Source organism: Coturnix japonica, chromosome 22 (genome assembly GCF_054131305.1).
Source record: "Coturnix japonica strain WE chromosome 22, WE-NBRP24, whole genome shotgun sequence".
Lineage (NCBI taxonomy): Eukaryota > Metazoa > Chordata > Aves > Galliformes > Phasianidae > Coturnix > Coturnix japonica.
The window spans coordinates 9,138,529-9,164,517 of record NC_140684.1 but is presented as its reverse complement, the minus strand read 5'-3'; the positions used below and the strand labels follow the sequence as shown (position 1 = coordinate 9,164,517).

Sequence of the window (25,989 nt, the reverse complement as noted above, 5' to 3'; positions counted from 1 at the left end):
GCAGACCTTCATCACTCACTGTGCATGCTCTGTGCAGCGTTACAAAGGTATCCGACCCCAAACCATACACCCTTGTGTGCTTTTCCCATGCTCCTGCACAAAGCTTCAAGCTGGGAGTCAAAAGAAATTAAACGTTTCTGTGTGCTTGCCTATAATACTTGCAGGCACTATTTCACTCCCAAAGCCCACCCACAACTTCATTTTCAATTAACAGCTCTTAGAAAAGCAGCAATGAAAGCAGTTGCTAAAGAGCACTCAGATGTCATTGAGAGACTGCAAACCCAAACTGTAAATAGCACATTGTAAATGGCTTGTCAGCAGCCAGCTCTCGCTGGAATCGTGCTGACGGTGACAATCAAACCCATCTGCTCAGCTCCCACCCCGTGGCACCACGAGCCCTACAGCTCACACCAGGTCCCACAGCGTGCTGCTACCGGCCTTGGTTCCTCACCACCAGCAGGACTGATGGCAGCTCGCAGCAGGTACATCACCCACTGCAGCAGCAGAGCACCACAACACACACAGCAGTCTCCTACTGCACATAAAGCAGCTCACAGAGCTGCACAGCACCCAATCTGCTGCTGCAGGAGCATACATAGACTGAAGAGGATCCTCTCCTACAACACTGAGTGTGAATCTTCCAGCCGAGGCAATAAAAAGGCAACCAAGGAAACGGTGTTGGTAGCACAAGTCAGCATCTTCTGTTCTTTCTAGAACAATTACCCCTTGAACAAAGAACACTGATCCTTCCTCTTGCTACCAGCACACTCGTGCACCTGCAATCAGAGCCCTTTGTTCCTACCATGCCCTGTTCTGCCCACACCTCGAGGAACACCACCGCATTAAAAACCATTACAGTTTTTACAGCCGCCCCTTTTCTAATTCAACAATGCCCACTTCAAGATTTCCACAAGAGCGTTAAAGGAAATGCATAATAACACTCCATCTACCAATTAATGTAAAGGAAATTAAATCTAAAATGCTGGAGAAATATTCTGATGAGTCTTATGTTTGCTTAACGCCAACTAAAGTTTCCTCAAGGCATTTAATAAGTACATTTATAAGAGCTCACAAAGAAGAGTTCAAAAGTCTTCTTGCTAGTAAAATATGAGCCTTAATTAACCTATAGTTTCACATTTTCTGGATTTCAATAAACCTGTAGGCATTTCAGCATAGCTGAATAAATACCTGCATGAATACTGCAAGGATTTGCTCTGAAAACTAATTAGCAGTCCTTCCAATAGCTGACTTCAACTAAATCTGTTTGATGAGGGAGCTTCGTACTGTAAATCCTGCATGTGAGGAGTTACTGCCAGCAGATAACAGATTTCACAGAGAGACGTAGCAGACAGGACTGTTAACTACTGGTAGAACGACAAACAAGATCTCCAGGTGTAAAACATTCCCAACAGGGACAGACTGCAGCCTGGCTTGTTTGCCAGCACAGGAACACAAGTGACAGCACTGAAATGGCATCCTGCCATCCAAACATAATATTCACATGTGACAATTCAGGATTCCTCTGAGAACAACAGGAGCGGGATACCTTATTTATGTCTAAATTACACAGCAGAGATTCCATATATATATATCCAGCAGCAAACTAAATTTACATTGAATCACGGGATGGCATTGGTTGGAAAGGAACGAAGATTATCTGCCAAAGGCACAGTTGCCACCCAGTAGACCAGGCTGCCCAAGGCCACATCCAACCTGACTTTGAATGCCACCAGTGATGGAGCATCTGTGGCTTCTCTGGACAGCCTATGCCAGTGCCTCACCACCCTACTGGCTTCAGATCTTCCTACTTTGTCCAGTACAGAACAGCAGTGAGCCCAGTTCTTGACTTGTTCACATCTAACACGCAGTTTTACTTCCAAGCGAGAGCCCAGACAGTGAGAAACCAAACCCAACACGCCAGGCCAATGGCTGCTCCAAGGAGGGAAGATGCTACAAATCATCCTCAGAACTTATCAACCCCCCTCCTTTTATTTCCAGGATCTTTGCCATTTGTCTTGACAGAAATGACAGGAAATACTGAGCATAAATATTGCATGTAAAAGTTGTGTATCTTTTCAAATAAACTTTACAGTCTATTTCATTATATATTTTCTTCCTCGCACTTAAATACCAGATTTGCAAGTAAAGAAACTGTTCTTAAGACAAAAATGTTCTTGTCTAAGGAGCTGTACCCCTTCCAAATGTATTAAATTCATACTGAGCAAGATATTTTATTTCCTCTCAGGTTTATCCCTCAGGAATTAAGCAGAGCTCTCAGATTTATCAGCTAAAAGGAAAAGCATTTTCCATGACATTTGTCAACTCAATACCTTCCAAGTCAGTGTATATTTATTTTTGAAAACATAACCTCACAAATAACCTCCATCAGCAGCTTGGCTGATTCCTTCATTGCTTAAGTACCAGGCAGAAAGGTTTCACCTGACAGCAGGCTATGCCAGGGGAATCAAAAAGTGCAAGAAGTCAGCTTTTCTGAAGGCCAGCTCCAACTATACAAAGCAGAGATATTTACCATCTGACATACTGGAAAGAAACACAATGGAGAAGGCTTAGGTGAACACAGAAAACAAGGAAAGAACACAGCAGCCTTCAGTATCTACTCACATGCATTGCATCAACTGCCTTGAAGAGTCTCCCAGCCTTCCTCAGAAGCAGAAATAATACCAAAATGAGCAGGTGTGGTAGTATAGATTCCATACAATTTGCTTCCATGTCTGAATGCCAATCTCTTATTTTAGTTTTGTATACACTCAATGAAAACACTTTTACCAGGTTCTGTAGCTCCTTATCAAAATGGAATCATAGAATCATACAGTCACTAAGGTTGGAAAAGACCTAAAAGATCATCCAGTCCAAGAGCCATCAGCATCACTCAAATTTGGGTCAAAACTGGCCTCTTTTTTGTTTCTTTAGACTTCAGCTCTGCAGACAACAAACCAAACAACCAACAGGTACACGCCATAAGTAAAGCGTCCGAGATCTGATTTATTTTTAGTATATAATACACACACACAGGATATCACTCATCTAAAAAGCAAAGTGTGGCTTTTCTTGCTAGAGAAATGACTTCTACCATGTATTTTTCTTTCTTAAAGATGGGAAACACAGCACTGCACAGACCTAGAGACCAACACTCCCAGCTTCAAGCTTTCTACTCCTGGATACTGCATGTTCACTCACTTGTACACCTTCAGCTCAGCTACAAGACGTCCCCAGTGGTGGGCAAGGAGTAAATTCTTCCAGATAGGTGATCAGTAACCCAAAAGATCTCACACTGGTAGCACTGACATCCTACAAATGAGCTCCTCACACCCGTAATGGGTCTTAAGAGTTTTGTCTTGATTAACAGCTGCTCTCTCACAACTCCCTCACCTTACCCTTCTTCAGAGAGAATCTTAGGTTTCTGTGTACACAGTCTAAAGACAAGAAGGTGTATTTTTTAACACCAGGTCTGCACAGCAGCATAACACACACATTTATTTGCCCTGACAGCCTCACAGTCAGCCTACACGAAACTCTTTCCAACCTCTGGACATCCATTAATCAGCTCAGCTCCAGCAGCAATAAGCCACTTTCTCTCCCACTTGGTCAATCTCTTCTCATGCCAAGACTTGATAGCAAGCAGCACCCAAGAGCCCAGCAATAAAGCAACCACAAAGGGGTTCAAACAAACCAGCCATCCCACAAAACAAACAATCCACTTCTACATACCACGGGCCAACAGCCAAAGCTCACCCTCCCCACAAGAGGTAACCGCTCTCCTACCTGTCTGAGGCCCTTCAGTAATTTCTTCCTTTTCCCAAGGTGCTGACAAAGATTGCGATCGTTTTCTCGGTCAGAGCTGTACTGGTGGTGGTGAAGTCTGTTCTTTTTCGGAAGATACGACAGCCCATTGGTAAGTGCTTCCCGTTTCTTCTTGGCCAGAGGATTCTGTCGCTTCTCCACTCGTTCCTGAGGTTTCAGAGCTACATCCTTCTGTAAAGGAGAAGAAAAGCAGTGGTTAAGATATAGCTGGGATCTGGTCAGCCTCTTCAAACAGCAATTTCCAGGGTGACCATCTGAGCGCTCTCAAGGCAATGCTACAGTCACTAGAAAAAAGACAAAACAATCTTCATTGACCTCCAGGTAAATAAGAGTTACTAAACTCAGACACATGATTAAGTGAGTGCACAGACATACACAACTCGGATTTCATACCATGAGCCTCATAATTCTCAGACACGTCACATACCTACCGAGCATGCAATTAGAAGACAGCATATGTTTATAACGTTTAACAATCCCCTTCTATTTTAAACAAGCCTCGGCCTTTCACATTTCTTTGTACTTATTTCTTTTGACTTATTCTTACACTTGACAGGACAAGGCAAGAGCTGACCTAAAGCCAATTAATGTCAATGAATCTCAATTGCCTTCAGTTGATTTTTCCTCAAGCCTGACCTCGGTACATTTCCAAATCTCAAGGAAAAAGAAACCAACAAAAGAACAACCCCCACGACTTTATTTGCACACATGGAAAGAGGCCCTTCTTCAAACTCCAGAATCAGTGTGCCCATAAAACACCATTTTTGTTTGTTTTAACTAATTTTCCAAAGATACAGAATGAATGGCAGAGGAAGATGGAGGAATCACAACGGGTCCTTGGGAGAAGCTACTGGGAGAGCGGACATGATAGCACACATTGGGCTTTTAATGAATGCAATCAACTGAATCTCATCTAATCCAAGAACTGCACACATAAGAATACAGTATTCCTTCACAATGGACACACTGTTTAAATAGTTTAATATTATAGGCATCTCCTGCTAACATTTCTGGCTGCTCTAAAAGCTCTCTGCACTGCACCATAAAGTGCTGTGATACCGTGAGCCTCCATGCTTTCTGTTTATCATCACTTCATACTGTATTTGACAGCAGGACATGTTGAGAGAAACAAATTGGTGGACCAGTGGACCCTGAGTCACACTAGGACTCATGTTTAGGGGACTATAATTCCAATTATGCCATATTTAAAATACAAAAATAAAATGCCTACAAGCAAAAAAATCGGTTTGCCTTTAATTAAAGAATGCTCCCCAAATGCACAAGAACTTCATAAAATTCATAACTGAAACCAACAAGATGATTCATTAAACTGAAGCCAGCAAATTTTCCAATCCGGTCTTTGGATAAAAGAAGAATTTCACATGCATTACAGATGGACAGCAGCTGTAAGACTTCCTCTGACTTTCTCAGCTGCTCCCCATCACATTTGTGCTCCAGATCCTTCACTGCTCTATCACAGAACAGACACACACCTTATGATAACAGCCATTGCGGTGCTATATTTTTTTCACCTCAGTACCCAAAAAATCCAGTGCTTTATGAATAGCACATCATACCAGAGCAGGGGTTCAAACACAGAGCTCATGTTTGTAAACAAGAGAGAAAAAGATAAGGGGAGGAGCCTTCCAGAAGTAAATATTCTCCTAATGATTAAATTGCTTTGTGGGATTTTTTCCCCTCTTTTTTTTTCTCCTGCAGCTGAAGAACTAAATGAAACAGTGGCAGGTTTCCAGAAGCTCATAAGATGTCTAATGGGCATAACACCCACCATCAAGAAATTACTAGCTGCCATTAGCTTTACAGAGGATACAAGATGGGTCATATTTTACAGAAGACTCAACCGTCCATATAAAACTCCCATGTTGCAGCCAAGCTCAGCAATAACTTCAAGTTTCATGGGCTGTCAGACCTACAGGAAGGTTTGGCTCACACGAGCACTGGGACACATGAGTGTGCATACAAAGATAGGCAACATCAGTGTCACAAATCCTTCTGCTCCCTATGAGAACAGCGTATCTTCCGAGGCAAAAGGAACAATCTGCAGAAGTCTCTTTGCGCCAGCTGAAATCTCTGCAGAGAAAATTACAGAGCACCGTGGGTCAAAACCTCCTATCATCAAACTGCGCCATAGAGCCTCTCATTGCATTCAACAGATACACAGCTTGGTGCCTAAAATACACTTATTTGTTTTCTCCACATCTGTATCTGCAGACTGGACTCCAAAAGCACTTGTTAGAGCACTCTGCTGGGAACACGGCTCTGCACAAACCACATCCTCACTCTGACCCTTCACATCCCATTCCTATCTTTCTGTTGTTAATACAGGACAATAGCTGTACCACACCATGTGCTACTACATTAACCAGCACAGCCTTAATTATGGACTTTAGGCATCGTCATGATTAGGGTAATAAGCTGTAATTACTCTAAGGTGACAGGGCTGCAGAGACCTTATCTACATAGATAAGATGTAGCAATATTTCATGTCGAGGCATATTTCTAAGCAGCTGCCCATGGAGCTGATTCAAGCACAACTACACATTCAGACCTTATTGTAAGCTTTCCTCCTCTCCTGCCAGCACACAAACCCACACGTTATTAAATAAATCATACCAACATATTAGGCATGGTTTAAAACAGCCTTACTCAAAGATATCTTTCATCAGTAAAGTGCCTTAAGTGTATCAGGAAGGTGACTTCAATGTATAAATATGTAATTACATGCAATTCCATTTTTAAAAAGTGCATTAATATGTATGAGTGTAAAAAAATGTCCATTTGTTTTGCTTCTGTTGGACACACTCATCAGCCCAACATCGCTGTATCATGGAGAAGAGCTGCCCTGCTAACAGGTCCTGCCACAATACTGATGAGTGGGAGGCTCTGCCATCATCACAGCTCCCATTAACAGCACCAGTCCCATCCCCAGCCCTGTATTGGTGCAGAGGAAGCAGCTGCTTGTGTACAACAGGTTACTTGTACTACCAGGAGGCTTGAAGAACACACTGCGCTCTCATTGAGCACTGAGCCTCCAGCAAGCCATGCCTTACTTATTTCAGGAGAGTCCATCTTCCTCCTACCTAAGTGACAGCTTATTAATTAGATATCAGATCCCCAGTGGCAGCCAAGCATTTCTTCAGACAGCCTCCATCTCCTCAAGTCATTGTTACAGACTATTTTTCTGATCCTAGTGTTGTAAGAAGAAACTCTCTGAATTCATGCTGAATGTGAGCCCAGGTATTATTATTTTTTTCTAAAATGAAAGTATATTACAGTGTGGGAGTATTGCAATAAGTAATAACTGTGTCGGGCCACAACCGTATTCCAATTATTTGCTTGTCAGGTTCCTGCTAGCTCACAATAGCTTTGTATAAGAGCCTAAGAGTTTACACTTCACCTCAATAGTAAAATTAGATATAAAGAATTAAGAGACTTCTCTTAAACACCCCCAAATTATTACATAGCCACGAATTAACAGCGTTCTCTGAAACAACTGGTTTGAAAAATCACCTGGATCCCACCTCTGTCCTGAGTGTATATATCTTCAGCCTGAAACCAAGCACCTCTGTCAAATTGCATTGCAATGAAGGTACCTCTGGAACCCATGATAGAATCAGAGAACCACAGACAGGCTTGGGTTGGAAAGGGACCCACAGCCCACCCAGTTCCAAGCCCTGCCATGGGGGCTGGGTGCCCCCCAGCTCAGGCTGCCCAGCACCCAACCCACAGCCTGGAGCACCCATAGCTCTGGGTGGGGGGAAGCTGTGGATCTTCCTGGTGTTTTTTGTTAAATTTGGGAAGAACTTTTAAAGCTGATGGATGAAAATGCCTTAAGACTTCAATCCTTCCATCTCTCCATCATTCCTTACTTTCCTTCTGGCAGTAACATCAAGACATAAAGGTCAGAAAACAGGGCACTGAGTAGACCCCACAAATCTCAAGTTCCAAGAGCTCAGCAGAAAGGTTCAATCTGACTTTTGTTGCCTTTGTTGTTGTTTTCTTTCTAACCTGAAAACAAAGTGTTGTGCAAAAGGGGCTGTGCAACAGACTGACGATGGCACGCTGTCCTGAGCTGCAGCGCTATAACGTGGTGCTTACAGATGAAGGCAAAACAATAGAAATGCAAGTTGCTGTCTGCTCGAGATACGTTTTATAAAAGAGCTTCTGTAGCAAAGAGATTGCTTTGATTTTTCCACCCCAACATCATTTGTTAACAATATCATTGATAAACAGACGGCGGCTTTTCAGGTGCCTCCGATTTAAAACTGCACACGCACAAAAAGCAGCACTAAAGGCACATTACTGAGGTTATGAAGTCAAGGACCTGGAAGTTATGAAAGGCCAGGACTGAGGCTACAACCACCACCTGAATTCAGCCCTCCTGCACACAGGCGTTACGATACAATCTTTAATTACACGATGGCAAGCCATTATTTCCCCCTGCAGAATGGAAGGTGCTCGGTTAATGAGCAGCCACTCAGCATTTTGTTTTCGCCTTTTTGTTCAATGTGTGGATGTTTATTCAAGCTCCATTCGAACCCTCCTCTGAATGCACAGTTATTAATTTCCTCAAGGGCCTTTCTGCACAGCCCCTCACTATAGCATTAGATGCTCAACAAACACCACCAATATAGATCTAACAGCAGCTCAGCCAGAGGAGCGTATTTCACTCTTTCCATTTTAGAGGTGGAACACACAGCCCTGACACGTTCGGGTCAGAAATGTCTGCTAATTTTAAGCACCCACTAGGAAGCGACTGGGATTTGATTTCTCAAAGAACTCAGCCCGACAGAGCACTTTATCTAATGAAGGACAGCTTTCATTGATTGCAGCAGCTACAGGGAGCGCTGAGCACTCCTGCAAATCAGGCTTTAGCAAGAACCAGATAATATAAGGACATGGATAATGGCTATTTCTAAAATACATCATTTGATGGCCTCCCTCAATGCCACATATTAAATGCAAGACATAGGCAGAGGTAAAGATGGAGCCCTGGTTATATTTAACCAATCTAAGCTCAGAAATAAAACCTACTGCAACCCCCAGTGTATGTCTGCCAGCTTTGGAAGCAGCTCCTGGACACCAGACCACACCAGCTGATCTAAAAGGAGTAATTCACACAGCACTCTCAAGCTTTCCCCCCCTCCCCCAGCATGATAAAAAGCACATCTAAAAGGAAGTTTCTGCAAGTATTTGAGTATGAAAGATTACAACTTAGTCCTACGCATCACCTTTTACAACAGCAGAACGTAATTGCTCAAGTGTTCAAAGCCACTCAGGTCAACAATGCACTCAGTGAATAATAGGAGGAAGTTTTTCAACCAGAGGGTGGTGATGCACTGGAACAGGTTGCCTAAGGAGGCTGTGGATGCCCCATCCCTGCAGACATTCAAGGCCAGGCTGGATGTGGCTCTGGATAGAGCAGGGAATTGGAACTGGATGATCATTGTGGTTCTTTTCAACCCAGGCCATACTATGATTCCATGACGTTCTTCTGTATCATGTTAGAAGAGGGGAAGAGGCCCTCAACTCCACTGCTGTTCTCAGCACATGGCAGACAACCTCACACAAAAGATTCACAAAGACATTTAAAAATGAAAGTAAGGTAATTAAAGAACGAGTAGAGAGAAAAACTAAGTGCAGAGATAGATGTGCATCACTTGAGATGAGCTTTGTAATATGCTTCATTAGGAAAAGGATCAAAACCTTTGTGCAGCGAGAGAAAAAAAACAACTCAACTCTGCAAATGAAACCTCCTTCTAGCATAGAGGCTGAAAAAAAACAGAAAAGAACAAAACTTTTAAGACAGAGAGCAATACGTAACCTTTCCATTTGCAGGCTTATTCTTCCCTTAGGAAACAGATAGACTGAAGATAAATTCGATGATCAAAAAAACCAGAGGGATTACATTCTTGTAGAGTGCCTATCATTGGCAAATCCCACTCTGCAGCTCAGAAGTAAAGCTTAACATAACAGACCAGATTTATCATTGCCTGTCCTTCTCACCACTTACAAAGCAGCTGCAAGTCGCTCCCATCTCAAGAGTCCTCATTCACATTCGCAGGTGAAATAAATACCAGGATTATTTTGTTGTTCCTTTACAAAGCTATAAACCATCAAATCAGGAGCAGACAGCCAGGCCCACTGGAGCACTGCCACATGCCTTTTCTGTCTTTACTTCCCTGCTATTGCTAACGCATCAAACCCTTGCAGCAGAGCATTCATTGCAGCTCATGCCCAGTGGCTGCTCTGAAGCCAAAGAGCACCAGGCACACTCAGCCATTCCTAGGAGGGCAAACACGGCTCCTCCCTTCTGTCTCATATGCAGAATGCATTCAGTGTGAATACATACAAAGGGAAAAGGAAGGTTGATGACGCTGTTCAGTTTTGTTACAGGGCACAGACCCCATAAGGCTGCCTCATACACCTGAGAAAACATCACTTACACTTGAACCAGGCTGAAAATATGTTGTTCTCCTACAAATACTCAACTTAAAGCTACTCCGTGGGTAGATCTTTTAAAGGATGCTTCAGTTTAGACGTTCAGAGCAACTCAGTGGCTGGAAAAGCAATTTCTGTGATGCTTCTTGTTTATAGCCACCCAGAAGCAACAAATTCAACTTAGCAGGGATGCAGTCAGGAGATCCGCAGCTCCCAAACTCAGCATCTCAAGTCAAGAGCTTTCCTAATGCCTCCAGCAAACTTGAGAGGAGCCACAAAAACTGTGAACGATACTGCATGAGCAATACTTAGATTCAAAGCACGCTTTATCGTATATCAGGCTGTCTCGACTGAACTTGTAACCATTTCTCCTGTAAAAAGCATCCGAGCTGCTGTCTCTCTGTAAAAATTTGCCTAGAGCAGAAAGCAGATAAAGCTCTGCAACGTATCTCTGGAGAGCTGGAGAATATCTTGAAGAGAATTAGAACCTTCCCAGGTATCAGCCTGCGCTCAGAAGGAAACCTTTCCTATTGAAGATTTGTTTTCTAAGCTGCTTGTTGGTGCTGGTATCCAAATCTCCCCTGTCTGATCTTATCGCAGCTTGTATCCTGCCAGGCACAGGATTAGAGCTGGCTGGACTGACACCGTGTTATTAACATGGGCACTTGGGGGATGCACAAAATTCCTCATCTTCCCCTGGCTCTGTGTGACCCGTAGCACATAAGCCGAGCCCCAGTCCACAAAGCAAGTATTCAGGGGCCGAAAACTATTTAATTCCCATTGAGTGATTTTCCAAAGGAAATAAATGGCTCTGTGAATTTGGGCCTTTACCCTTCCTGCTCATGTGTACAATGGAAGTAAGACCACATCCTATTTCATCTGTGCCTCATAATGCTAAATACTTAACGAGGTAAAGGGATCGGGCACTGCAGGAACAAAGGGGCCACGCACATGCATGGGAGAAACAAATGCTGCAAAGGTTCATTCCAATGGAAGGATCAATCAGCAGCTCAAATGGGGTGCTGAGGGGACATGCAGATACTCCCAAGGCCACCAGCACACAGAATCTGGACCATGTTTCAATGCAGTTCAGCTGGCACTGTGCAAGCAGTGTCCCTGCATACAGACCCCTACTATGGATGCAGGCAATAGTGGTGTGGGAGGAGACCCCAGTGAGGAATGAGGGGTATAAGACTGAAAAGAAGGAACATGAGAAAAAGGCCATATTTTCCCCACTTCCAGACAGTCCCCCCTTCCCTACCCTATTTTATATCTTGTGTTCCTAGGGCACTCTGTATAAAATTAAAGTCCAGGGCAGAAAATAAATCCAAAGCAACACGCCAAAATGCACTCAAGCTCTGCTGCTTTATTATGAGGCCAAAAAAAAAAATGACCTCAAAAACCTGGACTAAACAAACGCCTGGAGTGAAAAAGATGGAATAAATTAAAGGACATAATTATGGCTGGGAAAAGGGGAAGGAAGGAGGTCGCTCAATAGGATGAAAGACGGATTTGAGAAATAGGAAATGAAAGGAGGTGTCAGTTTGAATCAGGCAGGCTGAAAACTGCTGCTGATGTTGACTGACATACTGAGACTTTCCGATTGCAAACTCTTTCTCTAATAAGCTGCAAATTCACCTCTACGCTTTTACTTTGATCTTAATGCAAATGTTTTATAATGGACAGATTTAATGATGTTCAGGTGGTTATTGGTTCTATCGGACTTGATACGAGAATCAATCTCCCCCTTTAGAAAGCTCAGGTTAATGGCAAAGTTTATTAAACTGCATGCAGTCATTCAGAAAAGATCAATAGAGACATGATTACAGAGCAACCAGAGGATTAAACATGAGATTTATCACAAAATTAAACTGAATTAAATGTTCTCTGATAGCGCTTGAAATGCTGTCGATACTCTTAACTCATAATCTATGCTTTCTGTGTTTACTTAGCAGCAGCAAGGATGTCCGACTCAAGAAAATGACTATAATGTAAAGAAAAAAAATAAGCAAAAATTTGCTGAGAGCATTAAAGCTCCCCTGCAGGCCATTATTTCTTCCTGTTGGAAGAGCAAAAGCACTTTGCTTCTTTGCTCATTCCCTATTTCAGGATGAGGATACAGCCCATGGATGTGCCACACTTCTGCACTGACTGCAGTCTTTTATCTCGTTCAGAACAACATAAGTTGGAATTCCTGCATTCCTTGCATTCTTGATGAGCTCACACACCAGCCTTCCTACTTCATCACCCTCCCTACCTCAAGCCTAACAGTTTCACTGTGTTCACAGAGCCATCCCTACCAAGGCCAGCACAGCCCTCTGCAAACTCCTCTTACATCTTCCCCCCTATAAAAGAACAGCTGTAAGGATCACAGCCAGAAATGCTGGCACTGGGAAAGAGGAATAAATCCAAAACAAAACACAGGACCATTTCACAGAGAGATGCAGAAGCCACGTTCAGACCCTGCCCTTCAGGGATGTGATCCATCCCTGCAACAGAGCAGGAATTTCCCAGACCCCGCTGCGCCCTGAGATCTGCTGTCAGAGTCACACGCAGAGATTACTGCCATCTGCACTGTAATCATGTGGTTGGCCTGGTTTTGAGGACCGAAACCTCAACTCTCAGCAGGGAAAAGGGGGGAGGGAAGGGAGGAGAGGGAGCTCGTGAGCACACAAAGGAACCGACGCAAAGCAGCAACCATCACCACCTCAACCTTCATTCATTCTCAATGCTTTCCTTCCTATTTCTGTGGTTTTCTGGAATGGTCACAATGTGCATACTCAGCTGAGGAGCTCCTGGGACCAAGCAGGCCTGGGGATGTCAGACTGCACGGTGCTTTTCTCCTTCCTGGTCTTCAGAAATAGGTGGTAACCATCATCCCCTCCACCCAAAGCTTAATAGCACGACCATCCAACAGCAAATAAAGCACCCCAAAGAAAAAAAATGCTAAAAAATCCCTCATTGACTATCATGAATTGAATTTTTACTGACTTAGGGAGGCTAAGCTGCTTTCTAAACAGACTCAGCTGTCCCCAGCGTACTTTGCAGTATTCAATCCAGTAATCCAATCCCAGATGCATTACGTGAAATCTTATTTCTCCAAGCTCTAGAAAGAACAAGCAAAAGGCAGCCTTGAGGAACGTTAATTTGCCAGTAAATACTAACAGAGCCAATTCTGTTTTCCTGGTGGCTTTTTTGTTTTGTTCTGTTTTGAATGGGTGGGGGAAGAAGACAACAATTCCTGCTGCTGAAGGGCTACATCCCCTTGTTGTAACTTCACTTGTGGATAGAAAAGATACCATGGAACACGTACCCTGAAATTAGCCCAGCATGTGCTGCCCCAATAAACAAATCCTCAGAAACTAGATTAGAGTCATTCCCAATAGGTTTTCACTGCAGGAATCACTACCAGTTCTGTCCAGAAAAGGAAAAACTCTGTAATATCTAATAAATGGACCAAAACAGCTAAATGAATAGCAGGGCAATAGCACAGCATGTTCCAGCAGCAACCAATGAAGCTACAGTCAATACGCACAGTGGCTGTTAAATTTTACATCAATACCATCACACAATTAAGTCACTGAATGCCTGAGCAGAATAGCAAAGCCCTCGGCGTTATGGGAGCTCGGAGGCTGCACACGCCACAAAGGGAAGCAGCATTCACCACAGTCCTTTAGCACTAAGGGAAAACCTGAGTTTATCGGTGCCTCCCCACATTGTATGGGAAGCTCCGCACACAGCACAGCATTAGTAATGCCTGAGTGCTGGCAGTCCCTGATGCTAACCCCAACCGGCAGCTGCTTTGCTTGGAGGACCAGGGTTGGGCTGGCAGCTGCACGAGACCCTGGAGCCTGGTTCTATCAGCATCCTGCTGCCCCACATACCTGCACTGCTCAGCCACGCAGCCCCACCACCCTTCTAAAGAAAGACTGCCATTTCCACTCAAGTCATTTCCAATGGGAGCCCTATCCATGCGCTTTGTACCCCATCCTATAGAGAGGAGCCAGCCCCTGTTCCATGCACACAGCCAGATGACACACTGGGTCATACTGGATATCAGGGGGAAGTTCTTCACAGAGAGCGTGGTGAGGTGCTGGAACAGCTGCCCAGAGAGGTTGCAGATGTTTCATCCCTGGAGGTGTTCAAGGCCAGGTGGGATGGGGACCTGGCAAGCCTGGTTTAGCATTAGATATAGAAGTTGGCAGCCCTGCGTGCAGCAGAAGGGTTGGACCTTGATGATCCTTGGGGTCCCTTCCAACCTGAGCCATTCTATGATTCTACAGTAGAGCTTGAGGGGCTTCTGCGGCACCAGAACGTCTTTTTCCTCAAAAAGCTGCTGCTGTGGGCTCCGTGCTTCATTAATTTAACGCTTGGGATAATAAATTTGTCAGGAATGACAAAGAAATCCCCTAGAAGCTGGAACGTTCAAGTGACATTGAAACTACCTCTATTTAGCAAATAGATGAATGCCTCGCACTGAAGACAGGAGCGTGATGAAGCACCTGTCAAGGTCTCACCATCTCAGCCCTCAGTAACACAGGTAGCTCTCATGGCTCTTTTCATACAGATGTAAAGATGATCTCGATGCGAAAGCAGAACAGCAAGTGAAAACCCAACTGATGAAGTGGCTGATAAACCACCAGCCGTCAATGCAGCCTTCTACTCTGAGTCACCCACAGTTGAAATCTTACAGCCAAAAGACAGAACAGATTTGCTTTCCTGAGTTACTGACATTAAGCTACATACGTTAAGAGGACATGTGTATTTCTCACATGGTAGGAGTGGTTCTTAGAGGTCTTCTCATCTTTGCTATTTGGATTACAGTCTGCTAGGGCACAGAAGAAGCACACCAACTTCTGCTGCCCGGCTTTGGCAGCTGGAAACTTGCATCAAACTCATGCAGGAGGACACCATGGAAATGGAAAGGCTGGGGAATGGCAGAGATCAGATTGCTAGAAGTCCATAAACAGCTCACGGTGCATCAGAAAAAGCTTAGGGCTACGTGAGGCACTACCTGCAATTCTTACACTGCGGAGCTTTGCTGTTTAGATCAATATATCAACTGGGAAACCTGGTCTGCCTGCTGACATCATAAAGTTGTGAAGTTTCCAAGCAAGGCACAGTGGTGGTGGAGGAGGGCAGGCAGGGGAGGCTGCTCTCAGCACATCCCCAGCTGAGCGTGAGCACACACAGCACCATTTGGGAGGCAACTTTATGTGCTCTTAGTAGTAGATTAATGAATGTAATTACCTAACATTGTGGCTGCGAATGCCGCAAAACTGTAATTTATAGCATGCTGTAAAGTTCTAATGTGTTTTTATGTCCATAAGCTGCTTAACCATAATCTAATGCATTTGTACACGAACACCCTCCTAAGTGGCTCTCAGCTAAGCAGCAAGCACTAGTCCCCCTTGTCTGTGTGCTTCTGCTTTATGTCTTGATAAACCAACCTTTCATGTTGGGCATCTGAGGAGAAGCAGCTGCTAATGACACGAATAATTTCAGAGCCAATGGTAAGAGTTTCTTTCCTTACTGGATGGAACAGCCCCCAGCTGGCCAAGGCTGCACACTGATGAAGAAGGACCAGCCTCCCACAGGGTCTAAACAGCAATGATGATGTTGCTGGTGATTGAATGGACCCTTGGCCATGTGGAAAGCCAGAACTGAGCCCACCTTTGCTCCCACTTCCCATACTCTCAGTTCCCATCCATCCCATGGCCAAGCTCCATAGTTAAGTAGCAACACCATCAACCAGGAGCCATTTCCTATGAGCCACCTCCTCCCCTCCTGCTGCTGCTGGCCAAGCATTGCCCACCTGACATCACCTCTGCTGCAGAGGGGAGATGTGGGCAGGCTCCTGAAGCACACGCTTGTTGTTGCCACTAACTCATTTAGGCAAACCATTTAACTTCTTTATGCCCTTGCTTAACCATCTGTAAAATGGGACTAATAATAAACCTCGGAGGGATTTAGTAAGGCTTAATTAAATGGTTTGTAAAGTGCTTTGAGATCCTCAGGAGAAATGTGCTGTGCAAGTGCAAATTATTATTATTGTTACAGTGCTTTCTGCTTCCAACACAGTTAAATATTAATGATCCAGTCCTCCTAATGCCCAGTGATACAACTGCCCGGAACAGTCATTTTCTTCACTAAAAAGACACAGGTTCTAGTGGCAGGACATTGCCTTCTTGCTCTCTTATAAGTAGTCAGAAAGAGCACATAGGAGCAAATACTACAGTACATATTAACCTGAGGATGTGGATCCCCAGTGTCCAAGTTCTATGTGGGGTCACCTGTAACACCAGTCCCCACCATGGAACTGCACAGTGTTCACACTGCACTGTACCAGCAAGTCACTCACACACAGTCACTACCACAGCTGACCCACAACAAATGATTCTCTTGCTTATAAATGGACCCCTCTGCAGAGACTGCAGCCTGAGCAATAGGACTGAGCTCCATCTTGTCACAAAGAACATCATCCTGCTAATAAGACCGTTGTGGCTGGGGGGCAGGGGTGGGGTTACAATGTTGGGTTTTCAATAAGATGCCTGTTGTGATCCAGCAGAAACCATCTACGAATTGCCTGCAGGCAAAAAAAAAAAAACCCAACAAATCAGCTGCAATCCTTCCTCTTTTGTCAGCATCTCCCAGGCCAACCTCAGGGAGATAAGAATAACCGGACTTATGACTTCAGGTCATACAAGTTGAGTGGAGGTGACCTAGTTTGCAATGGATTGCTCCTTGCTGACCCTTGCAGCCCATTCACTCTCATGTCAAACTGCTGCAGCAGGTACAGCCACTTGGTTCCCGAACAATGAATTCTCACCTCTTTGCAATGCCTGACACAGGCTCTGTGTGGCAGCTTAACCCAGTAAGCAGCTGAGCACCTCTACACCCTCAGCTCTATGCCCCCTAGGAGAGAACTGAGGGTTGCTCCAAAAAAAGATAGAGAAGTCCAACACATTTATTCCCAGGCATCCTGGGGGGCAGATAGATGCCATGTGAAGGTGAGAAGAGCAGCTCAGTGCTACCAGGAGCCACGGGATGCTCTCATCCAGAGCACATCTCACACAGGCAAACCTACAGGCCACAAATTAGAAAGGGAAGATTTGTGACTATTTTATGCTTGTAATAATTTCACACCCATCAACTTCGACCTAAGGATTCCTCCATATTTCAGTGCTTAATTTATTTTGCCTTCTAGTGTTCTTAAATAAGGGAGGAATTTTATCGCTCTGGATGACATCTTTATGACAACTGAAACTCTGCTTCATTTTGTAGGGGAATTTCTGCACCTGAAATGGCAATTAGTGCTTGTGCCCACATCAGGTACCCACAGGTGCAAAAGTACAGCTGACAGCTATACATGCAAGCATTGCCTATGTGGACAGGACAACATCTTTTCCAGAACTCAAATATACCTGGTTTTGTCTGTAAAATAAATGGCCCTGATCATGTCCTTACTGCTCCACAATTAAAACCCACCTCTGTCTGACAGAATGCTGTGATTGTGCATCCTAAACGAGGGCTAAAAAATGACCTCACCAGGCACATCGATGGCCACTTACCCCACCACTGCCTCTCCTTAATCTATTCTCTATTACAATGCTCCAGCCCCTGTCCCCACCAGCCCAGATCCCAACCCCCGCTGGATTGTAGTCTCCACCTGCCTGACCCTAACAGTGCTGTACCTGCTCCACACCACCTGCTTGCAGCCTCTGCAGAAGCTTTGCAAATAAATTAAGAGCTCCCAACGTTTTCTCCGTGCAAACTAAACTCCAAACCATCCATCAAGTTGTTTACATCCCAGCGAGAGATGTGCACCTTTATCATTAGAAGAGCCATCTGCAGAAATGGGATGAGCACGCAGGCATCGTAAATCTCGCCCTTACAAAAAAAGGCTTCCCTTACAAGGATGGGTTTTGTCACAAGGAAACCACCCCACCAGCACCCCAAGTAATGGCATTAAGGGACCCAGGTCCTCAGGAGAAGGCCCAAAAAGCAAAGAGGTTTTACAGCACTCAGCATGGGACACAAGGAGATTGGCAGCAGCAGGCTGCTTAGCAGATAAACTGCAGTCCCCAAGCACTCTCAAGGCCAGGCAGCCTCTGCCAAGTCTCTATGCTCTCTGTAAAGCTCCCTGCCCAGCCTCTGTTTTCTCATCTTAATGAGAAATGGGGTGAGTCTGTAGGCCTGACCTAACAAGCCTGCACCAAGACTGTGCTTAAGCAGGGGAAAAAAAAGCAGAGAGCAGCATCCCACATCAGCAAGCACCCCAAATGGACCTAGCCTTGATTTGCTTTGAAAGCTTTTTTCCTGTTTATCTGCTAAAGTAAATTAATAAAAACAGAATTTACTCCTGTCAGCTTCTACCCTCTTGTTTCCTTTCCAGAGAGGTGCAGCCACTCACAAGCAAAATCATTTCTCTCTCATCACGGTATTTAGAGAAAATAAACCACACCAGGAAAGCAAGATGTGCAAAAACATGGACTTAAAGTAAAGCCTGGACCTCAATGGGGAATTAGAGATGGAAGCTTTTGGGCACAGTCTTCCCATGTGCCATATAATAGGGGCTAAGGACAGCGATAACATGAAGAGACCACTGAACCCTGGAAGAATAGCAAGGCATACCCTCTACTTCAATTTTCTTACCCTGTCAAAAGCAAGTTGTCTCTTGAGTAGTGGAGACAATAAATATCCCTGGTATATAACAGCAACATTCAAAGCATCTTTGTTACCTCCCCAAGCCTTCCCAGAGCGCTGATAAGCAGAATGATAAAGACCAAACTACAGCACCGCCAATAAAAGGAGCTCAATGGAGAGGATAAGGCTTTCTGCACTAAGTGAGTTTCCTTTTCTTTATTAACTGCTCCATTCCACAGCTGCAGTTTCTTTCTGTATGCCTGTGTACACATGCAATGTAGGACAACAGACATGCAGAAAAGGTTATGATTTCTATTGCTGGTAGATTAGGAGGTCATAGATTGCTGCTCTCTACAGCCCATATGGCAAACCAGCTGGAAGTGCCAGTGAAGGAGCTGAGCTGGTGCAGGGGAAGGCAGTTTGAGTGAGGTAGAACAATATACCTGCCTTCAAGAGTGCATTTGGAGGAAGACATGAAAATTCAGCTTGACTATCCACCATTCCAGACAATTTATTGCATTAAGAGTAGAAACGTTTTATCAAGTCCTTCTGTTTAAAAGTTCTGCGTTGTCATCTGAAGTTATAAACTGCCTCTCTTTAATCTGCAGAGCTATGATGTTTCGGTGGCATTGACATTTGCCTCTCAGGCATTTCAGTTCTCCCTTCATTTCAAGCGGGAGCTCCTTTTGTCTGCCCTTTAAATGTTTAAAAAGATTCAAACTGGATTAGGAAAAAAAAATAAATAAGAAACCCCACAATACTTCCTGGATTTATGTGTTTTTTTGAATGTGCATTTGGATGCTGTAACCAATCAGATAAGCGCCTTAGCTCCCTCCAGGGAGAGTTTATTGAGTTTTTATTCACTTATTTACTTCTCCTTGTTTAGCCTCCCAAGCACCAATACACTCGTACGGATGTCTCAGCTTCAGCTCCCATTAAGGAAAGAAAAAGCCTGCAAATGTGATCAGCCTTGGAGATTTTCCAGGATGAGAGCTTCTGAGCCTTCTATACTCCACTCTAAACACATTTGGTCTGACTCTGCAGACATGGTGCCCTCCTCCCAGCTCTGCTTCATACAGCCTGAAGATCACCAATGGCATCTCATATTATCTCATAGGTAGGTGGAAAAGAGAACCACAGCACTGAGCAGTGAAGGCCAAGGAGGAGTGAAAGAGCAATGATGACTGCAACCTTCATCTTCCAAGACAGCCCCAAGCTCTGCAGAACCATTCCCCCTGTCCCACACTTAATCACCTTTTCCTTCTGCTCCCAAGGCAGGGAAACACTTCAATGCACATTTAGACCAACGCTCAGCTTTCATTCAATAAACTGTAGGTTTCTTTACTTGGTAAGGCTCTGATATCTAGAGACCATCTTAGAAGACCTATCTATTTTAACTGGTGCAGAATTGTTCTCAAAAATAATAGTTCTCCAACCCAACCAGCCTGCCACCAAAAGCCTGGAGAAATGTGCAATATTAACCAAAGTAGCATTTCTATCCCATGTCAGAGCCACCTCTACTGCCACAAGCTCAGCAGAGCAGCAGCTCCAAGCACTGAATGAACCTTGACAGCAGCCAGGAGCAGCCTGCAAACAAACACTGCCATCCCACCATCTGCTCTTATCCCCAATGAGAACACAAAGAGATTCTCCCCAACTGAAGGGCACATTCAGACCTTCTGCGGATGGAATAATTCCATCAGTAACACTGATTTATGTCCAGGGTTTTACACCTAGAAAAAGGTAGATGACCCCGTGGCTGTGCTGGGATTTTTTCCCAAGGTTAGACAAGGCAGAGCAAAGCGTGGGGTGCAGAACCATTCATGAGTTGGAAGCTATTAGCTTTCCCAGTGCAGAAGAAACAGAAAATGCCCATAGATCGTAACTTTCTGGATGTAAAGGTCATTACAAACAACCCAGCTCTGGGGTTGTGTGAGATACAAGAACTCAGACTGCTGACTCAGCTGTGACTATCAAGACCTGGAGGCCACTGAGACCAACAGGAACCCAGCACCTACTGAACTCATCCACACACATGGAATGCACCCCTAACACTAACAGCCCCTGCAGTGATGAGCCACTCAATGTGTCTAAATCCAGCACATTTCCAAGTGCTTATCAACAGCTGTGAAAAACAAAGAGCAAGAAGATATTAACACCATCAGCAAAAAGAAATCCATTCCCTCGCCCATATAAAGGATTGCACGACATATTCCAAAGAATTAGTTTACCATATAAGACAGCAAATAAGATAGAAACAGAAGAGTTTACAGAACCCAGGCTGGGCTGGGGGGAAAAAGAGCTCGAGTGTGTCAATCACATGTGTGAGATCAAAGCAGGGCTCCCTGTGCCTGGGGGCAGACAGAAACACGCTGTGCTCTGCTTACCCTTCCGCAGCCTGCACACGGAGAGTGAAAACAAACACACCGAAAACACAAACAAAATGCCACCTTTGATTTTATTTGCTCCTGAATTTGGTCGCTTTAGTCGAGTCCTGCAGGCTCTGTGCACGCAGGTGCTCCATGCACATGGCAAGGAAAGAACATAGTGCACAACAAACCAAGGGAACGATAAGCACCTGGTGCAATTTCCCATTTAGATTTCTTGCATTTCTGATATCTGTTTTCATCCTACACAGATATTAAGGCAATCTTCTTGCAAGGCAGAACTATCCAGAGACAGAGGGAAAAATAAAGCCCACAGCGATGCTCATTGCAATAACTAAGGTAAAGCACAAATGTCTTTGCTTTAAGATTCTAGCTCAGTCATCACTGTATTTAAATGGACCAACTCTGGCTTGTAGTCTCAGTCTTTGCTAACTGGGATTTCCTCAATACAACACACAGATCTGGTAATGCACATGGACTCAATATGTATCAGTTATAAAGCAGATGAACTGCACAGCTCCTCTCTTCCCTCTCACTTCTGCTTCCATGCAGAAAATTAAAGATCGACGGTTTCACAGCCTACGCCAAAACCAGTGGCTTGGATGATGAGTGAAACACTTCTTTAGGAGGATTAACATGGAATAGATGGCAAAGGAATGCAATTACATTTTGGTTTCGGTGACATTAAGGATGAAGAGCATCCCTGGTTTAGGGAACCTGGCAGTATCAACACTTTGTTGATTAAAAATAATTAAAGAAGACAAAGTTAACTAGAAATTGCTCTACATGTAAACATTCAGCTCTGTGCTAACAGAGGTCTAAAAGCTGCCATGATATTCTCAGGAAGAAGCAATGAGTGCATCTCTCTGATACAGGCCCAAGTAAATGGAATGTTCCCCAAGAAGCACAGTGGGACATGAGGGGCTCCATTGGGAGAGAGAAATGGGGGCCCTTGGGAACAGTGCAGATGGCCACAGGGCTTATAAACAGCCAACACAGCATGGAGAGGGAAAAGGAACTGATGGTAGGTGTCAGGAAAGCCCCACACAGAGGCACTGCTGCAGCAAAGAAGATGAGAAGCCTCCCTTCCCAAGCATCCATCCTCCCTCCAGCAGTGACCAGTGCCAGCTGCTACCCAAAGGAAGAATTACAGTTACTTGAAGCAGTTTTGCTAGGTAATCCATAGCAGTTCACAAAAAGAGAAATGCCTTATTGACTCCACTGCTGTTCACCTTCGCGTAGCCACGAGCACTGCAGCACAGCAAAGAGACACCTGTGAATTTTTAACACTTAGAGCCAATAGAGATGGAAGCAAACCGCAGCAAAGCGGCGCTGCGCCTTCACATCTCAGCAACAAGCCACAGCCCATCAGTGTATCTTCCCAATATACTGCCTAGCCATGTGTTTGTAGATAATATGCTATACCTCTACATCCTTAGCTTTACACCAGGTTTCCTCTTATGGAGAATTCTCTTATTTCTTGCTTAAAACAATGAGGTTTCAAGTCATACGTCAGCTAGAAGGGCAAGGACACCCTCTGCACCATGGGCAGCCCAATGCAGCCGGGCTGTGCTGGGACCATAAGCCTCACACTATCACTGATAGCTTTTTCCTCCTTCCTTTCCCAGAAGTTCCTTTCCTCCTTAGCCAATCCCAAATGGAACCACACGCATCTGCTCAGTGGAAGTTTCCCCTTTTAGATTTTACCAGCCATGAAATTGCTATGACAAACGTGCTCCCTCACTGTGGGTTGATGTGTCAGCCCAGTGCATAAAGATTCACTCAGTGAGGTGGTATGGAACTTTATCATCCCCTCTGCCACACAGACTTAATAAAAGGGACATACACAGTTAACATGCTTCCTACTACACCTTCAGCTCCCTCTAAGGGGATGGGGGGGGGGAAATGAAGCAGCATTTTTAAGCTCTGCCACCTGCCAATTCTTACTCAGAAAATCATCCAGTTCTGGCACAACATTTCAGCCTCACAAGCCTATCACAACTGCTCTAAAAGACTCCTTCCTAACTCAATATGTCAGAAGGTGCCCCTTGTCCAAATTCAGTTTGCTATTCCTCTCTGACAGACTGACTCAATTTTCTTTCTCCCCTGCATTAAACTGCATGAAATGTGCAGTAGTTGAAATTTAATAATAGCAATGCTGTTTTAAAGTATACGGTAACTGGAACCGTATAAGAGATAGCTTTGAGGAATCCCTCCAAGACAAAGCATTATTTCATGGTATGCCACCCGACAGCAGCAATCTCAGCTATCAAGTATTTAAAACTTGGCTGCGATGTCACAAGAGCCACATATAAAACCTCACCTCTTATTTACACCTCTGAGTTCCTCTTCTTTCTCACCACCAAGTCATCCTGATATAATTCAGTATGGAAACAATAGTCACCATTGAAAACGGTGCCCCCACCAGCTCAGGCTGACCAGGGTCCATCCATGGCCCTGAGCACCCCCAGAGATGGGGTACACACTCGGTCTCTTCCAATGAACACAATCTGTTTGTACACTCTTCTCCTACACAACTCCTGCACTGCTCTGCTCACCATGTTATCAGGGTGGGCTGCTGCTCAGCAAGAGGCACCTCCTGTAAATGTCAGTGGTTTTCTAAAGGTTAAGCAAGCACTCTGAGAAGGGCCTCCGTGCTGATGTGCTTCACCTCAGTGGAAGCTGAAATAGGATTAACTGAACAAGAAGCCTGCAAACAAAGAGCTCAGGGGCTGATGCCGAGCCTTGGAAATTTTCTTTTCCCAGCACACAGCAGCTGACTACCAATGGCAGATTTACCATTGCTAATTATCAGAGCTAAGTGCTATCAAGTCTGTTTTCTTTCGCCTAATTCACCATCTTATCTACAGCAGAATGTTAACATACAAATAATTGGTTCTTAAAGCCACAGAAGGTTCTGAGTGCCCCCCTGAAACATCTGCCCTTCAGAGAGGACTGTTTTTCTATGGCTGTAGAGCAGCAGTGAGGACTGGAAAGGGAGAGGAGTGGAGGTGACTGGGGCAGAATTTGGCTGCAAGGAGCTCAGTTACAGAACGAGAACCAAGAGACGGTGATGGTACAGAACAGGCTGGGGATCATACAGCGAGGGAATGGAGATAAACAAGAGCCAGAGTGGAAGGAAGCTGTGGTAGGGAGGTGGGAACATGAATCACCAATACAGCAGAGAAACCAAACCCAAACCACAACCACATAGGCCGCTCTGAAAGAAACGCCTCCTATTTATGACATCCAGCCAGAGGAAAGAAACAGCCCCAGGAGCAGCTCATGGAGTTAATTTCTCTACCAGAAATGTTGGGAGGATGGCTGCAAGGATATGCTGTATGATCTCGCAGATACAAGGAAAAGCAGCTTGCATGACCTAACTGCAGGAGGACCATTCCAAAATCAGCGCCAGGTATCACTGAAGGTATAAAAACACTTGACTGTGTTTTGTGAATTAGAGCCCTCCTGAAAACCAGGGCTGACCACGGGATCTGGAGAACTTGCCCTCGTCCCTTTTCTCCCTCCTACAAGGCAGGACTACTGTTGGGTCAATCCGCTGTGCAATTTCTGCTGGCTGCTATTTCTAAGACAATGGTAACAAGCCGTGATTTCTTGAACAGAAATACACTGCTATAAATTGAATGAGAGCTAAACCAAACTACTCCACTTTTTCAGAGGAGAGTCACATTCTTTGCATTAGTATAATATTTCGCAAACCCTCTAAAGCGCAGCAGCGCACAAGGATGTGGTTTGTTTCCCTTTCAAGCAGTCATCTGCAAGCAATTTCATTCAGTTAAATATCAGAATTAAATTTTAGCCATAGTACTGCTTCTGTGCAAAGGAAATGATGTTTTAAATAGGCATGCGGATGTCATCCTGCAGACCCGGGCTTCAATAACCAAAGGGGAGAGAGCTGCCTGCACAGGCACTTATTCCTCAGTTGGTAATCCCAACTCTTTGACTCCAATATAAAAGTTCTTTATATTTAGGCAGCTGAAACAAGTAGAACCATACCATTATGGAATAAGCTTTTATTACTTTCAGACAGAGACGCAAAAATTAATAAGAAATACTCCACTTTCAACTCAAAGGGTTTCTTTTTATCCCTCCTGATATCTCTGTTTATGCGAGCACAAAGATGTCGTGTTTCCCTATTGCTTCTACACTTGGGTTAGCAGAAATCTACCATAGCAGTGTAGGATGTCCCAGGAAGAACAGCATTCATGACCAAAACCCACTGCTGGCTTAAAGAAGAGGAGCTCTACTTGTCACAGGGATGTGTCTCTTGTGGACAACATGCGTCCCATATGAGGGCCATGCTAACAGCCTCATTTCACCTGGATAGCTCCGCGTGCCTGGTATGTATTTTATTGCTGAAAAGGGGATTGTAGCCAACAGAGAGCTTTGTTTCCACTTTGGCTCCATAAATGGAAAATATCACATGTTGGTGTTCAAATCTATCACCCGTTTGTGATGGGACACAGGTAACCACATGCACAGACCACGTGCTGGCAACAGCCACCTCCATCCCCAGCACTGCCTGCAAAACCACCCAATTCCCAACTGCTCAATGCAACCCTACCTTTAAATCAGAAACAACTTCTCCAGTGCTCAGAGCACACTACAGTGCTAAACTATGCGCTACTGGCAAGTAAAGAAATACATCCCC

The 25,989-nt window shown here is 44.6% G+C and overlaps 1 protein-coding gene across 17 annotated transcripts in view; it reads right to left on the bottom strand.

Moving 5' to 3' along the window:
• AUTS2 (activator of transcription and developmental regulator AUTS2) overlaps positions 1-25,989 on the bottom strand; it is a 526,196-nt gene that overhangs the window by 397,940 nt on the left and 102,267 nt on the right. For all 17 annotated transcript variants that reach the window (XM_015880954.3, XM_085521774.1, XM_085521776.1 and 14 more), the window contains exon 2: positions 3,784-3,993. In XM_015880954.3, coding sequence (XP_015736440.2) covers positions 3,784-3,993 — 210 coding nt within the window. The remainder of the gene's footprint in view (positions 1-3,783; positions 3,994-25,989) is intronic.